This window comes from Oryzias latipes, chromosome 10, assembly GCF_002234675.1.
Source record: "Oryzias latipes chromosome 10, ASM223467v1".
Taxonomy (NCBI): domain Eukaryota; kingdom Metazoa; phylum Chordata; class Actinopteri; order Beloniformes; family Adrianichthyidae; genus Oryzias; species Oryzias latipes.
The window spans coordinates 6485515-6500581 of record NC_019868.2 but is presented as its reverse complement, the minus strand read 5'-3'; the positions used below and the strand labels follow the sequence as shown (position 1 = coordinate 6500581).

Here is a 15067-nt window from a genome sequence, read left to right as displayed (position 1 = left end):
ATCTTTAGTGGTAAACATTTTTCTCAAATAATCCACTAAATTTGCATCATCATCTGGAGAATGTTGCTGTGTAGGATCAATGTCTGGTAACCTATAAGAACGTCCATACAACATTTCAAAAGGCGTTAAAGGTTTACCTGCTGTGCGTGTGATACGCATGCTTAGCTGAACTAAGTCTATGCAGTCAGGCTACTGTCTGTTTGTCTCTTCCATGCATTTCTTTAACTTTGATTTGATAGTGCTATTAGTTTTCTTAACTAATCCTGCACTCTGTGGTTGATAACTACAATGTCTGTTTAGATTAATACAAAGATGTTAAGCCATTTTGTCTATCACTTGATTTACAAAATGTGTACAATTATCACTCCTTATCACTTGTGGTATGCCAAAAGTTGGGATTATTCTTTTACAAATACCTTTAGCTACTGTAATAGCATCTTGTGTAACACATGGAAAAATTTCAACCCATTTGGAAAATGCATCAATAATCACTAAACAATATTTCAATCCTTTACTTTTATTCAATTCAATAAAATCCATATGGATTGTATGGAAAGGAAAAGGTGGTTCAGAAAATCTTCCTCTCTTAAATTTAACATTGCCTTGGGGATTATGATGCATACATGTAACACATTGTTTACAAAAAATTTTTATAGAGTTTATAGAGCATAAATCCATAAGTTGTTTAATATTTCTCTAATAAGTTTACCATCCCCCCTGTTGAATCATGGCAAAGCCCATGACTCAAAATTGCTGCCCATTTGTACATAGATTTTGGTAAAATAGGTTTTCCTTCTGTGCTGACATAAAGACCTTGTTCAACTTTGCTCCTTTTTCAACCATAAATCTTTTTCTTGTTTCGGTGCTCTGTGTTGCATTTCTTTTAAAACATCAGCGGGTGCATCTGCAGTCACATTCTCATTTGTGCATATTTCTACATCTTTTGTTGCAGCTTGCTTTTCTGTTGCATCTGCAAAGGCATTCCCTTTAGAAATATGATCTGTTCTTTGTGTGTGTCCCTCACGTTTACATTTTGCCACTTTAGATGGTAACATTACAGCAGTCAATAATTCTTTCAGTAAGTTTACATGCGTTACTGGTTTTCCTGTTGATGTTTTAACCCTCAGTTCTTCCACTGTTGACAAAATAAAATGCACTGTAGCAAATGCATATTGGCTATCAGTGTAGATTGTAACTGGTTTATCTTTAAACAGTTTGCATGCTTCAGTTAAGGCTGTCAACTCTGCTGATTGTGCTGAGTAATTTCCACGCAGGGGTCCTGCCCTCAGAACCTTATCTTGAGTTACAACAGCAAAACCCACTTTGTTTCTGCCTGTTTCATCTTTCTTTGCTGACCCATCAACAAAAACTATTTCTCCTTCAGTGAGATCTAAAAATTCATCACTAATTGGTTGAATTTCTAGTTCTGATTCATCTTTTATCTTGTCATTTCTCTTACCAGCTAGTCAATCTGATTTCTACCTTTCAGGACAATCTCTCTCTCCCAATGATCTCTCTGTCTACAAATCCAACATCCATCATAAACTTGCTCTGACCCTCTGTTGCTACTTCCTCTAAACCTTCTTCAAAAATTTTCTTTAAAATTTCCTTTTCTACGACCACAATTTCTTCCTCTGTTCACATTCCTTCCAAAAAACACATCACTACTTTCCTCCTGCCAAAATGTATCTACACTTTGATTCCTAAATTTCTTTCTATTCACCATCAATTTTTTTCTGCATGAACAGCAAAATTCATAAACTGTTGTAGTGCTCCTGTTGGTAGATCAAAGTAAAGTTTCCTTATCTAGTCTGCAATCTCTGGTCTCATAGCTTGCAGTAAAACTTGTTTCAGCTGCTGTCTATAGGGACCATCATCATTATCATTATCCCTGAGTCCACTATTAGCTTTAAAACTTCTTCAAATTTGACTCTAAAATCATACACTAACTCTCCATCTTTTTGGTTATTTTGACCAATCTTTCCCTAATCAGGTCTCATTGGAAAGGCTTCTCTAATTCTTTGTCCTAAAAGTGTAAGACTTTGAATCAACTCTTAGACTGTTATGCAAAAGAGGTCTGGGTGGATCGTCATCATTCAAAGGATTCCCTTTTCCCTTTACTTTTGCCCAGTCTGCTTTCATAGCAGTCATACATACTTGCTGACATTTATGCCATTCAGATAAGCTCTCTGAACTTCCATCATTTTCCCTGTGAGAGATAACTCCCCTCACTGCCTTCCTAACATCCTCTAATGTCCAGGTCCTAAACACAAGAAGTGTAGGCCTCTGGCCATCTTCTCCAGCTCTGGGATTGGGCACTTCAATGATTGGAAATGTCTATGCAACTTTAGATGACTCTCAAACTTCTTCCAAACCAACCCCCATAGTTTTACTCCATTCAAGTTTTTTCCCTTTTCCTCCTAACATTATTTTTTCTTTTTCTGGTGTATTTAAATCAGTCACTGGTTGGTAAAAACCCGTCAACAGAGGAGCATTCGTCCCCTGGTAGGGAGGAGGTGAGAAATCAGCTGGTTTCTGCTCTCCCCCCCTTTCATCCTGCTCCTGCTCGGTCTGCAGCCCGCTGCAGCCTGCTGTTGCAGGGGTCTGAGTCTCACAACTGATTTATCCTCTTCTTTTTTAGGAATCAGACATGCTTCTCTAGTTTTACTTTTCTGAATGCCATTCTTTATTTTTCGTTGCTTCATTTAAGCACAGTTTTGCGCAAATTAATTCTTCACTATTTTTTTGTTTCTTTTTTAGTTTTTATTCTGTTTTTAATTGGTAACCATTGAACTAATTCAGTACATTCCCCTTAAAATTGTAGTTTTTATCCCATTTTACCAAGAATGTAGTTGAACCTGGATGAACCCTTTCCATATATTTTTAATCTCATGTTAATTCAACTTTTCTATTTGAATTCCCCCATGTTTTAATTTTTTTTTTATTTACGTTAGTCACAGAGTGTGATCAGAACCAACAGAGAATTTCTCTCAGGACCGAATTTCACTCCCCGTGCAACAAGCTTCTAGGTCAGACCTATTGTCTGATCCGGTCACACGTTTAGGGTCCTCCCAGGAGCAAAACCCGTTTTAGACTCTGGGTCCTTTTCACCTAAAGCCTAATGAGATGAAATCTTGTTCTACGTCAACAAGCAGCCTTGTGTTAACACCGCAAGGTTTCCAGCTGCTCACTGCTTCGAACAAGTTCACTCCTTTCACACATGCACACACATTCACACCCAAAAAAAACGTTATTTTTTATTTATTTTTAAATTTTTATAGGCCTTTTAGGGACTTGAACCCTCTTACGCGTTTTAGGCTGCAGGACTCGAACCTACACCTTTATACAGAATTCTGGACGTTTCCGGGACTCCAAACCCACACGTGTTTTAGGCAACAGGACTTGAACCTGTCCCTCAGAATTCTGGGCCACTTCGGGGACTCGAACCCCTGAAAAAGCGCTGTACTTGCCTTGTCGTTGTGGTCTGACTGGTTAACGAATAACGTCAATCCGGACCCAGGGATCAGACCAGTCGATTGGCCGGCGTAGAATTCACTACGACGGACTTTCTTCCGGAGACCTAGTCTCACGGGCTGTGCACAGACTTCAATCGGCATGGTCCTCCCCCCAAAGACGCAGATATGTTGTCATCCGGCTCGTAAGGACCAAAGAATGTCAGATAGATGCATCTAGACATTAAAGAAAAACACAATTATAAACAACAAACCACAACAAGAATCAAGTTTCTCATGCACGAGGGAGAGGAGCAAATGTGTTGGAAAAGGTCCACCACGTTTCTCTTCTCAAAGGTCTGCCTCTCCCTGTGCTGCTTTTATTAAGCACACAAGTGGGAGGTAACAATTCAAGACAAAGACAAAAAGTTCATTAGGGGGTGTCGTCAAATGACCCTTTTGGTTGGATTCTAAGTTCAAACAGTATCCCTTATCAGCTGAGGACAGTGTGTCGTAAACCCCTCATCCTGGGTGGGGGATGAGAAGCAGATGAACAAACACACAACTGTTTTCAGAAGAGGTAAAAAGGTCAATCTGAGTTAACATTTAAACATACATTTAACCAAATACATTTAAGCAATGATAATAATAAAACAAATTCCTTCACAGCTACCCACCCGACCCGTCTTGAAACACGGACCAAGGAGTCTAACGCGCGCGCGAGTCAGAGGGTGCCGAACGAAACCCCGTGGCGCAATGAAAGTGAGGGCCGGCGCGCGCCGGCTGAGGTGGGATCCCGGGCCGACCTCGGTCCCGGGCGCACCACCGGCCCGTCTCGCCCGCCCCGTCGGGGAGGTGGAGCATGAGCGCGTGCGATAGGACCCGAAAGATGGTGAACTATGCCTGGGCAGGGCGAAGCCAGAGGAAACTCTGGTGGAGGCCCGCAGCGGTCCTGACGTGCAAATCGGTCGTCCGACCTGGGTATAGGGGCGAAAGACTAATCGAACCATCTAGTAGCTGGTTCCCTCCGAAGTTTCCCTCAGGATAGCTGGCGCTCGAAGTCTCGCAGTTTTATCTGGTAAAGCGAATGATTAGAGGCCTTGGGGCCGAAACGATCTCAACCTATTCTCAAACTTTAAATGGGTAAGAAGCCCGGCTCGCTGGCTTAGAGCCGGGCGTGGAATGCGAGCCGCCTAGTGGGCCACTTTTGGTAAGCAGAACTGGCGCTGCGGGATGAACCGAAAGCCGGGTTAAGGCGCCCGATGCCGACGCTCATCAGACCCCAGAAAAGGTGTTGGTTGATATAGACAGCAGGACGGTGGCCATGGAAGTCGGAACCCGCTAAGGAGTGTGTAACAACTCACCTGCCGAAAGAGATAAAACTTCAGAAGATGAATGAATGAATGAAGGAATGATAATAATATTGATAAGCTATCATCTTTTTGCATAGTATGATAAACTGAAGAAAATGATAATGTAACAACTTTTTGTGTTATAATTATTTTAGGATGTACAGATGAGGGATTTGAGACAAAGACAGTAGACGCTGGAGAAGATGTGACCCTTCTCTGTAACAACTTACAGCTTAACCTTTGGATTCTTTTTTCTGGATCAAAAGTATTCCCGGAAAGAGCCTGAAATCGTAGGACAAAGATTCAGCAAAAACAACACTGTTCACTTTACAACCAAAGAATAAGACGTAAGATTATTTCTGCAGATTTCAAAAGCAAAGCCGAGTAACTATTAATGTTCTATTAATGTTTATCACTTAAAGGCTTCAAAATAATTTTTTTTTTTTTTTAACTTGTCCTGTCCAACAGCTGGGCAAACAGGTGAGAGCTGAAGGCCTCTTGTGTTGGACATATTTTACTTTAACAACTGGGGTTCTGAATTTTCTGACAAACCAGAGGTATGTCTGAATAAACCCCTTTTGTTATCAAGGCCAAACTCTATTAATTTTAATCGTATTTGAGGATTTTTTGTGTTGGATTGGACGGAAAATGAAAGGAGGGAAGAAAAGAGAGATGTTAGAGAAGAGGGGGGGGTTGGAAGGGTGATTATGGGGGGGGGTGTAAAACCATGAAGCAGCATAAAGCAACAAGTTGCTGGATGTTTATCAATACGGTGAGGTTCAGATGTAATACAAAACTAAAAGGGGCGGGGCCTGTCCACACACACATTCAAATGTTATAAACACACCTGTTGGCTGCACAAATGTTCACATGTCAACATGTACATAATACAGATAGTGTGTACATGCATACTTATGTCTTCAGACCAACTAGTGTGAAATATTTCATTCAACTCGCTAAGTGAGCAGGCAGCCAGAACCCCCCAACGCCACACGGCAGTAGGCAGAGAACAACCGCCCCCCGCGTGACCACATCTGCCACCCAGGCCAGGGCCAGCAGGACTGCCCCGAGGCGCCCAGAGCCAGAGAGCAGGGAGGCACGGAGGGACAGAGAGCGCAGCCCCGGCCCAACCAGGAGAGCAGCCCGCCTGCGCGCCAGGAGGGCCCGGCACTGGGCCCCACCCGAGAAGGGTGCCAGCAGCCCTAGGCGAGCGCCTCATCACCACCCAGGAGTTCTGGCGCATCCTCCCGCCCCACCCCAGGTACGGGCCAGGACCCCCCAAGGGAGACCCGATCCACGCTCCAGGCAGCCACCCACCCGGCCCATGGTGGGTCCAGGAAGGATTAAGGCAGGGGCCAGCCGCCCCCGCCCAGGAGGAGGGCACTAGGAAAAGAGGGGGTCCAATTTTAAGATTCAAAATAAAATAATCTTAAAATGAAATTAAAGGTATGGGTTTTATTGAATATCTTATAGCATCTTTAAACATTATTTTTAGCAAATGTTACATGTTTGTTAAAAAAAAGGAGAACTTTTCTGGATGGTTTTGAGACCTATTTCTTTTTGCCTACTTTCGCCCGTAGCTGGTCCCCCCGGGGGTGAAAAATCCGTCCTCCAGCACAGGGCCCAGGTTTCCTCAGGCCAGGGGCCCCATCCCCCGAAGGGCTGACCCCCCCATGCCCCACACCCAAGGAAGCAGTGCTCCCCCGGAGCAAGCCCAGGCCCCTGCCCCCAGGCCTCTACGGGACAGAGGCAGCCGACCAGCCAGGGCAACCACCGATTGCCTTAGTGGAGACCCCAACCCGCCAAACCTCTAAGGTCCCGTACTGATAGTAGACCACTACCCCTCTCCCAGGAAGCCCGCCCCAAAACAGGGCCCCAAGCCAGCCCCCCTCCAGCAAAGGCAAGAAGACCAACCCCCAAGCCCGTCCGGACCCCCACCCAATCTCCCTGACCATGCAAACCCGCCACCTGAGCCCGGAAGAGTCTGTGGCGCCCCCGAAGCACCCACCCTGGCACCGCACCCGACCGACGGAGCCCCCACGGCCCCCGCCAGGCATCAGAGGGCCCAGACTCCGCCCCTAAAGACGGACGAGGAGCAGCAATGCCCAGGCACCCCGCCCCCTAAGTCATAGAGTTAGCTATGGGAGACCAGAGAGACTGAATAGTTTCAAAATTACTTGAACTTTGGGCTGACATTTTTTCCAAGCTGATATGATCAAACAGCAGATTTCTGTATTGACCTACATTAATATTTTTTGTTTTTCCCGTTTATTTAAATTTTTTTTAGCAATACAAAGAGTTATGAAAATGATTAATAATAATCCTCCTTCTACATCGATGGCACTCATGTCACCAAGCACACAAAGTGACGGTAAAGCCGTGATTGAAACCTTAAACCAGACGGATAGATCGGCACATACCTGTTGCCAGAGAGCCTGGACACGTGTGCAGAACCACAGTGCATGCATGTAACTGTCAAGTACGTTACTGTCGCAGTGCTCGCAAATGTGTGAGTTACTGAGACCCACCTTGAACATCCTCTATACAGTGTAGTAAATCCTGTGGAGAGTTTTGAAATAGATTAGCTGCAGGTTTGATTTTTGTCAGTTTAAAGGTGTTTAGACACATTTCTGACCAGAAGCTTTCATCTGTGCTAATGCTCAAATCTGCTTCCCATTTTGTTATCAGAATTGAAATGTTGTCATCTAGGTTGCATAAGAGATTGTATGTTTTGGAGAGAGTTTTAATAATTGAAAAAATAATAAGAGTTAACAAATTCTGGTAGCTTTAAGTTATTGTTTTTGTAATTAAACTTTGTAGTAATTATAGATTTAAGTTGCTGGTATTCCAAAAAGTTATTTATTCCATGTTTTTCTTACTGTAAAGTACCTGGGTGTTATGAATCTTCTATCAATAATTAAGTGCTCTAGTAGGGTTACGCCCCCTGGTTGCCAAACTGGGAAGTGTAACATTTTTTTGTTAATGAGGATATCTGGGTTGTTCCAGATGGGTGTCATTTTGCACTGTAAAAGCGAGGAGTTTGACACTTTAACAAATTCCCACCAGGCTGGTAAGTGGCGTTTATATTAATACTATTTCCCTCTGACTCCAATGTTAACAAAAATCTAAGTTTACATGAAAAAAGTTTTGAAGAGCATGGTTTTTGGCTGACCAGAAGTCATATTGTACAGCTACACCGAAGTTTTCTCACATTCGAGAGTCCCAGACCTTACTTCATATAAACCATTTTATTGTGTTTTGAATGAAGGTAAAGGGAGACAAAATCAAGTTACAACAAAAACTTGAATACTTAAAAATGGAACGTAAAGTATGTAAAGAGAAGCTTTGTAAATTGGTAGATAATCTAAAACATAACTAAACCAACCTTCAGAATCATGAAGCTGCACCCTCGTGTATAAATACAGCTAATGCCACAAAAAGTGAGTCTTCATGAGGAAGAGAAAGAGGAAGATGTTTGGAAAGAGATTGAGCACATGTAGTGTAAGTTGCTCAATCTGCTTATTATGTTCATTTTCTATTTTTTTTCATTTATTTTTCACAAAAATATATCCATGGTATTTTTGAAATTTCATTAAGATCTTCTCACTTGCAGTTGGTCTCAGCCCTTGTTGACAGCTTGTTTCGGCCTTGGGCTGTGTAAGTCTGTACCTGCGGTCTAGAGCCAATCATAACAACTAAAGCCACCACTGTGAGATGACAAAATATGTTGTTTTAAGTAATGGAAAGTTTTTCTTGTTATATTTCCACTGGGGTTGTAACTGAGATGGCAGTGTGATTAGCAGCCAATCAGTTCATTCTAAAATTGTTCCCTCCCTTTTTTTTTTTTTAGCCACAACAAAGAAAATCCTCCTCTAATGCGACATAAGTCATCTGCAGACCAGAGAATAAGAAGTTCAGAAAATGCATGTTGTACTTTGTACACTGCTGATACTTCAACTTGGATGTAAGTATGTGCAGAAATTTCAGTGTTTCAGAAATAAGGATAATGATAATAACAGTTATTGTCTTGTTGTACAATATGACAAAATGCAGATTATAATATTGAATTGATTATACCGTAGTAATTGTGTTGTCTTACAACTGTTTTAGGTTGTACAGATGAGGGATTTGAAATAAAGACAGTAAACGCTGGAGAAGATGTGACCCTGTCCTATTACAACAATCATAAAGACTTTAGAACATTTTTCTGGGTCAAAGTTGTTCCTGGAAAAATGCCTGAAATCTTAGGAAAGGGACACAAGTATGATGCTGGAGAGAAGAAGATCGGTCATTCTTCAACCAAACAAGAAGAAGGAAAATTTATTTTTCAAATTGCAAAAGCAAAACCGAGTGACTTAGCCTTCTATTACTGTTTAACCCTTGTAGACTACGACATAATCTTTAGGAAGGCAGTGCTTCTTGACGTTAAAAGTAAGTATGGATTTGATGTTTTAGTTGTTTAAAAACTAATTTTAGAGAAGGTAAATTGCATATTAGAAATAAAATATAAACATTTCTGAGATCATTTTCATCTTTTGTTGTTTCGTTTTTATTTGTTTTCCAGGACCACGCTCTAATTTTCCTGCAGTGGTTCAAAGTTCTGTTGATCCGGTTTCTGCAGGAGACGTTGTGGCTCTGCAGTGTTCAGTTCTCTCTGAGTTTAAAAATGATGCATGTCCAGAGGAACAGAGAGTGTTCTGGTTCAGAAAGACTGAAGGGGAATCTCATCCCACTTATATTTACGCCAGAAGAAGCAGTGATGGTGACTGTGACGGGGGTACAGAGACTCAGCCTCTGCAGAGTTGTGTCTACAGCTTCTTGAAGAACGTCAGCTCCTCTGATGCTGGACTTTACTACTGTGCTGTGGCTGCATGTGGAAAAGTGGTTTTTGGAAATGGAACAAAACTGGATGTTCAAGGTAACCGACTTTTTCATTAACATTACACCTGTTTTAAAAATCGCTGCATTGGCTCCTTGTGCATTTCAGGATTGATTTTAAAATTATTTTGATGGTGTATAAATGTTTTTATGGTCTGGGGCTTTCTTATTTAAATTATATTCTTTTTAAATATGAGCCTTCGCTGATCCTGAGGTCCTCCAGTGCTGGCCTCTTAGTTATTCCTAAGGTGAAGACCAAAACTTACCTTTTTAATTTAGCTTTTAGTTTATTTTAACTGCCAGTTTATTTTATTTTATTTTTATTTTATTAGTATTTAATTGCATTTATGCACCTTATTCTCAATTTTATGTTTTTATATACATCATCTGTCTTTAATTTTAGTATCTTTTCATGATTTTAGCCCCAGTGTTTCTTGTGGGGATATTTTCGGCTTGCTCAGGGGTTGTTGCTGCAGTTGTCGCCCTTGCTGGAGCAGCTGGAGTTTAACTTTGCAGCTTCACGGCTGTGAAGTCGACCCCGTTGTTGTCCCAGTCTGGGTGGGCGCTGTGGCGATGTTCCTATGGCCAGGCTGGCTCTTGGTATGAAAGGATTCCCAAATACTGTTTCCTCACAGCAGAGCCAAGCCTTACTTGTTTCTTTGTTTGCTTATTAATGTTAAAGCGCTTCAACCCCTCACTGACCATTTTCCGATGCAGAAACGAGATTTGCATTGCATATTAAAAATTCCTGTAGCTACAATAAATGCCTCTAAATAAACTGAAGAAACAAAACAGTAAACAAATCTCATTATGGAACTTTAGCCAGCAAAAAAAAAATGAAAATAACCACATACATTTGGAATATTATTTATTATATATCATTTCACTCATCAAAAATCTGATTATTTAAAGACGAAATGCATCTTTGATTTTAGCCCCAGTGTTTCTTGTGGGGATATTTTCGGCTTGCTTAGCGGTTGTTGCTGCAGTTGTCGCCCTTGCTGGGGCAGCTGGAGTTTAACTTTGCAGCTTCACGGCTGTGAAGTCGACCCCGTTGTTGTCCCAGTCTGGGTGGGCGCTGTGGCGATGTTCCTATGGCCAGGCTGGCTCTTGGTATGAAGAGATTCCCAAATACTGTTTCCTCACAGCAGAGCCAAGCCTTACTTGTTTGTTTGTTTGCTTATTAATATTAAAGCGCTTCGAACTGCGCAAATGTGTGAGAAGTGCTATTTTATGAATGAAGTTTGATTTCTTAAAATAAATTACTAATTTTTAATAAATAGTTTTTGACAATAATAATTCTTGATTTCTATTCCAGGTGATGGCACTCATAACAACTTATTTTTCTTTCTGTTTGTTGGAACCTTGGTTTTCAGTCTCATGATGGTAACATTTCTGATTTGTGTCGTATCAAAAAAGTCTTGTGATGTCTGCAAAGGTAAGAGGATATACAGGTTTTTGCACGTATTTCTTTTAATAAAACATACAACTTTGCATATTTGCAAAAGTTCATAGTTTAGGAATTAGACTTTTAACCTTTTAAACTTTTTTTTACTAAAACAGTGTATTTGGCCTGTAAAGCAAGGTCTGAAACAGTCAAAGATGAACAGCAAAGCCAAGAGGTAAGGAAATTACATTTAGCTGAAAATATTTTACCAAACTTGTGCATTTCCAAAAAGTTTTTAACTTTGATTTTGTTTTATTAGATAAATCAAAACAATGTCGTTTATGCTACAACAGTCTTTGCCAAGAAAAAAGCTGATAAGACAAGGGGAAGAAAAGGAGCAGCAAAGGAAGAGACCATCTACAGTGATGTGAGAGTATATGAGGAAGATTAACACTGCATTACACTGAAAACAGGAAATCATATGTCTATGATGATTGTATGATCTTTTAACAGAATTGAGCACAAATATATACATTTCTTTTAGTTCAAGATTTGCATTTGACATTTGTCTAAAACTGTTTTTAATTCTGAAGCTTCAAAAACCGAAAGACCTGATGTTAAAACTTTGATGTATTACTGCCTTGAAAAAATCCCTGTAATCAAAATTTCATTTTTTTTGAATGTCAGTAAAATGATAATAAAGTCAGAATATTTGAACTGTACTGCAAATGTTCCTGTAAAAACAAATTTTTATTTTTATTTTTTATTCATTAGTTTTTTTAGAAGATTTTTTGTGGTTCTTTTTTTGTTTGGAATCCCATTCTCAATCCGTGATACGACAGATGTTTGTTTTATTATTTATTATTATCTTTTAGGGTGACAAAATAATATTACAACTTTACTTGGTTCTTTTTTGGTGAATAAAACGATTAGTAAAAATGAAGAAAAACTGTTTTGACGTTTCGGCTTTTCAATATTGACAAACTGCCAATAATAAAAAAATAAATGATGACACAACCTGCAAGCAAAAAAATGAAAACTAATACATAGAATGTTGGAACGTTTCAACTCTCTTTCTGCTTTGCTTACTTCCATATAGATATATTAATATATAAACAACTGTTTTAAGGCTGTGAAACTCCTCACTTCACACTCTCTACACTTTTCTAAGACAGACATGAACATTTTTACACTTTTCTCATTTGTTTGATCTCTTCAAAGAAAACTAAGTCCAATATAGAATAAAAAAAAAGATATGCAATTGAAGATTCATCTTTATTTGGCAAGCTGAACAAATTCTGTTGTGAGACATGGCACATAGAAGATTGACTGACAATTGTTTACAGCCAATCAGGATGCAGAACACAGTTCAGTTTAAAAGGACACAGAACAGTTTTAATGCAAGACTGATGCACATCTTACTAATATCCTTAAATATATTTGTTTGTTTGAGATGAGCCAGGCGGATGCAGACTGATCGGTGTGCGGTGCATGCTGGCTGGTTTTTCGCTCCAACGTCAGATGTGTGCTCGCACGAAAGTTTTACGAGAGGGGGGCGGGTGCAGGTGTCTGGGTAAGCGAGCACAGCTGAAAATTTGGTACTGCACTGACTGCCTGAAATGCATTGCAGGAAACAGACAGTTCAGAGTTTGAAGTGATGACAGATTAGAAATGAATGGCGCTCCATGAGGGAAAGCTGTGTAGTTTGTAATTCTTTCTGCAAATAGTGAATCCCTGGTGAAAAAATAAACAAGATTTTTCTTTTTACAAATGGTGGTGGTAAAATCAACATCACTCAGATCCAGTGGGGAATTGCGCATTACAAATGGGCCCTTAGTAGTGCTACGTCTGAATCACTCAACCCCTCACTGACCATTTTCCGACGCAGAAACGAGATTTGCATAGCATATTAAAAATTCCTGTAGCTACAATAAATGCCTCTAAATAAACTGAAGAAACAAAACAGTAAACAAATGTCGTTATGGAATTTTAGCCAGCAAAAAAAATTGAAAATAACCACATACATTTGGAATATTATTTATCATTTCACTCATCAAAAATCGGATTATTTAAAGACGAAATGCATCTTTCTCTCTTTCCTCAAAAACCACCCGCCGCAGCTCGACGACTGGCCCGACCCGCTGCAGCTCGACGACTGGCCCGACCCGCCGCAGCTCGACGACTGGCCCGACTCACCGGCCGACTTCTGGCAGAACCCTGACTTTGCCATGCCTGACCATGACTCCATGCCTGACCCGCCGGCTGACTGCTGGCCTGACCTACCAGCCCTATTGGTGGACAACTTGACCAACCCCGACTACTGGTCTGACCCGCCGGCGCACCCAGACTCTGCCATGCTGATCCTGAGCTCTGTGCCTGACCCAATGTCGGCTTTGGAATCACAGCCAGCCCCTGTACCGCCGACGCATCTTGAATTGGCCACACCAGCCCCAGACTTTATGCTTGACCCACCAGTTCCATGTTTGCCTGGTTCCCTAGACCTGCCTCCCGGCCGTCTTCTTCTGGAACCACCTCGTCTGCCACGCCGGTCAGCGCGACCTCTCGGCCGTCCTCCGGACCCGCCACGCCGGTCACCACAGCTTCCCGGCCGTCCTCCAGACATACTTTGTCTGCCTCGCTGCACTGCGTGGCCTCCTGGCCGTCCTCCAGACTCATCGTCTCGGCCTTGCTGGTGTGCCCAACCCAGCCTCCTAGGACTCTGTTGCCCTTCAAAGTTCGTCCTCCGGGCCCCCTCCTCCTTGGTTGACATCTGGAACCTCTGTGCAGTTCTTTGAAGGGAGGGGTATTGTCATGGTTTGGATTTCTTTGCATTGGTTTTTGCTTTCCATCTTGTTTCTGTCATGTTTGAGTTGTGTTTCCTGTTTTATTTTGGAAGGTTTCCTGTTTTGTCATCCTTTGAGTTTTACTTCCTTGGTCCCAATCTCTCCTGATCTGTCATGTTGCCTGTCGGACTCCTCTCCCTCCCAGCTCTGCCTGCTTCTCTGCCTGATTGCCACCAGCTGACTCCACTCTCATCATCATCTGCTGCTGCTGCTTAAAAGGAGACTCCTCTCCACAGTTCATCGCCAGTTCGTTACCCCTTACGGTGACTAGCCCTGGTCCAAGTCATGCTCAGTAACTTTATGTTATGCTTCGTTCTTGCTCGAAACCTCTGCTCCCTGTCTCAGGATCTTCAACCTGCCAAGAGTGAAGTCAGCGTGGATCATCCTCTCAGCTGCACAGAAGTCTACAAGAAACCACAGCCTACGCCAACCGCATTAAGCCCTCCAGCCACGCCATCAGGCTCGTCCACGTCACCACCAGCCACGAACAACTACACATCTGGAGAAGCAATAAAACTCTTCTTACCTCAAAACTCACCTGTCTTCGTTCTGGGTTACAGCATCTGGGTTCCACACCCTCGCAGAATCATTACATGACCATGTTCACCTGTGTCTTGTCTGTCCTGTCTGTGTTTAAGTCATGGCTGTGTTTGGTTGTAATTCCTTTAATGCAAAAAGAGAGGGAGAGAGTGGGCAACCCTGTCTGGTTCCTCTTCCAAGAACGAACCCGTCAGAAGTTTGTTAGTTCTGACTGATGCATTTGGGTTGTGATATAATATTTTAATCCAATTGATGAATGATTCCCCTAACCCAAACTTGTGGAGGGCAGCAATGACCCTCCAGTTTACTCTGTCTAATGCTTTTCCAGCATCCAATGAGAATATGGTCATTTCCTGGTTTTTGATATTGGCAAAGTCTATTAAGTTACCAAGTCTGCGGATGTTGTCACTCGAGTGTCTGCCTTTGATGATTCCGTTTTGAATTATGTGAGGAGTAATTTTTTCTATTCTCTGTGAATGGCAAATGGTAAATGGCGTATACTTGTATAGCGCTTTTCTACCTACAAGGCTGAAAGCCATTTACAGTCACAGACCCATTCACACACCCAGTCACACACACATTGTGTGGCGGCTCCGCTGCCAAACACAAGCGCCT

At 41.8% G+C, this 15067-nt stretch overlaps 1 protein-coding gene across 1 annotated transcript; it reads left to right on the top strand.

Annotated features, from left to right (window-relative positions):
• The first annotated feature begins 8661 nt into the window (after nucleotides 1-8661).
• On the top strand, nucleotides 8662-11812 carry LOC111947963. Its single transcript, XM_023958971.1, has 6 exons — nucleotides 8662-8768; nucleotides 8915-9235; nucleotides 9369-9722; nucleotides 11001-11120; nucleotides 11246-11304; nucleotides 11389-11812. Exons 1-6 carry the CDS (start codon nucleotides 8726-8728, stop codon nucleotides 11518-11520), a joined length of 1029 nt encoding a protein of 342 aa, XP_023814739.1. The 5' UTR covers nucleotides 8662-8725; the 3' UTR covers nucleotides 11521-11812.
• The last annotated feature ends 3255 nt before the right edge of the window (nucleotides 11813-15067 follow it).